The 1484-nt window shown below is 44.7% G+C and overlaps 1 protein-coding gene across 1 annotated transcript; it reads right to left on the reverse strand.

The window, feature by feature from the left end:
- On the reverse strand, positions 1-501 carry LOC114752845 (ethylene-responsive transcription factor 2-like). Its single transcript, XM_028941547.1, has one exon. The coding sequence runs from the start codon at positions 499-501 to the stop codon at positions 1-3; it is 501 nt and encodes a 166-aa protein (XP_028797380.1).
- Between the last annotated feature and the right edge of the window lie 983 nt (positions 502-1484).

Here is a 1484-nt window from a genome sequence, read left to right on the forward strand (position 1 = left end):
CTATCCTATGAGGTGTGGAAAATTGACCTTGGCTTTTCTGCCCCACATCTTGAAAGCAGCTCTATCATAAGCCAGAGCCGCATCCTCTTTCTTCTTATAAGTTCCCAACCATGTCCTCGCACCGTTTCTCTTTGGGTTCCGGATCTCAGCCGCAAACTTCCCCCAAGGCCGCCACCTCACGCCTCGGTAATTCCTCCGTCTTGGCGGCACGTTCCCCTCACGCGCAACAGATCCTGCGTCGTTATTACCATTTACTCTGTCATCACCGCCACCTGGTTTCACAGCGTTGTCATCCTCGCCGGGAAACACTGCACCAGTGGAGCTGATAACACCCTGCTCCGGCAAAGCCATGTCACGGTCAAGATTCAATGTAGTGTCATTGCCGGTGAAGAAGCCATTCGTGAGAACTTGTTGAACTGATTGAAAAGTAGAATGATTAGGGATCATTTGGGGGAGCTGAGTCTGGTGATAGTGTGGAAGCACAGGATCTGTGAAAAACATGGCTTGTGTGCGCGCGCGCGCGCGCATTTATGTTTGTATGTGTGTGGATATATATATGCATATATATAATGACTTTTGTTTAAAGTGATGATATTATTTAATTGTTGTGTTTGTTGTTTCCATGAAACTTCATTTGTTAATTTGGAGTTGTAGTCGTCGCGTGTGATTGGCTAATTCAAACAAATATTATTTATTTCTGAGTATAAAAGGTGTTAGAGTTATAGATATTGAGTTAATGTATTAATATGGTAGTCTGCTGTTGGGCCAGCGTAGGGCCTAGAGCCCAAACAGTCTTCTTGTTGTTGAGTTATGGACTGTTGTCCATTTGTGGGGCTGGATTTTGAATCCTTGTGCTCTTCTTGTGAATGACTCAGGTTAGCAGCTTGTGCCTTTCTGCCTTTGAAGGTAGAGGGAAACCCAACAAGCTCATAACAGTGATCACGAGTGTGCCCCCGTCTATGGCAATGAGTACATACTTCTTGAGGGCGACCTCTGCCTCTGCCCCTACCAGAACGACCACCTCTAATGGTGGCTGCAGCAGTGTCAAATGGATTTGCAGGAATCTGTGAACAGATCATACGTTGCTCCTCATCTTGACATATCATTGAATAAGCTTGAGACACAGTAGGGAGTGGTGTCATGAGGAGTATCTGTGATCTTGCTTGGTGAAAGGTGTCGTTAAGTCCCATAAGGAACTGAAATAGGCGTTGTTGCTGGACAACTTTATTATACTCTTGGGCAGTGGAACACTTGCATGTGGGGAGAGGAACCAACACTGAAAGTTCATCCCATAGCTCCTTCAGTTTTGTGAAATAGCTTGCCACTGTGAGTGTGCCTTGAGTGAGTGATGAAATTGCTTTGTACATAGAAAATATTTTTGTACCATCTGTCTTAAGAAAACGTTCTTGAAGATCAAGCCAAACGAGGTGTGCACTGTCAGAAAACACCAAACCACTAGCTATATCCTTTTCTACAGAATTGAT

The sequence above is a fragment of the Neltuma alba genome, unplaced genomic scaffold (genome assembly GCF_004799145.2).
Source record: "Neltuma alba isolate B1F8T4 unplaced genomic scaffold, ASM479914v2 tig00001196_pilon, whole genome shotgun sequence".
Taxonomy (NCBI): domain Eukaryota; kingdom Viridiplantae; phylum Streptophyta; class Magnoliopsida; order Fabales; family Fabaceae; genus Neltuma; species Neltuma alba.

What these genes read in the sequence shown, in the direction of transcription:
- LOC114752845 (XM_028941547.1), bottom strand. Translation starts at nt 501, where the DNA reads ATGTTTTTCACAGATCCTGTGCTTCCACACTATCACCAGACTCAGCTC.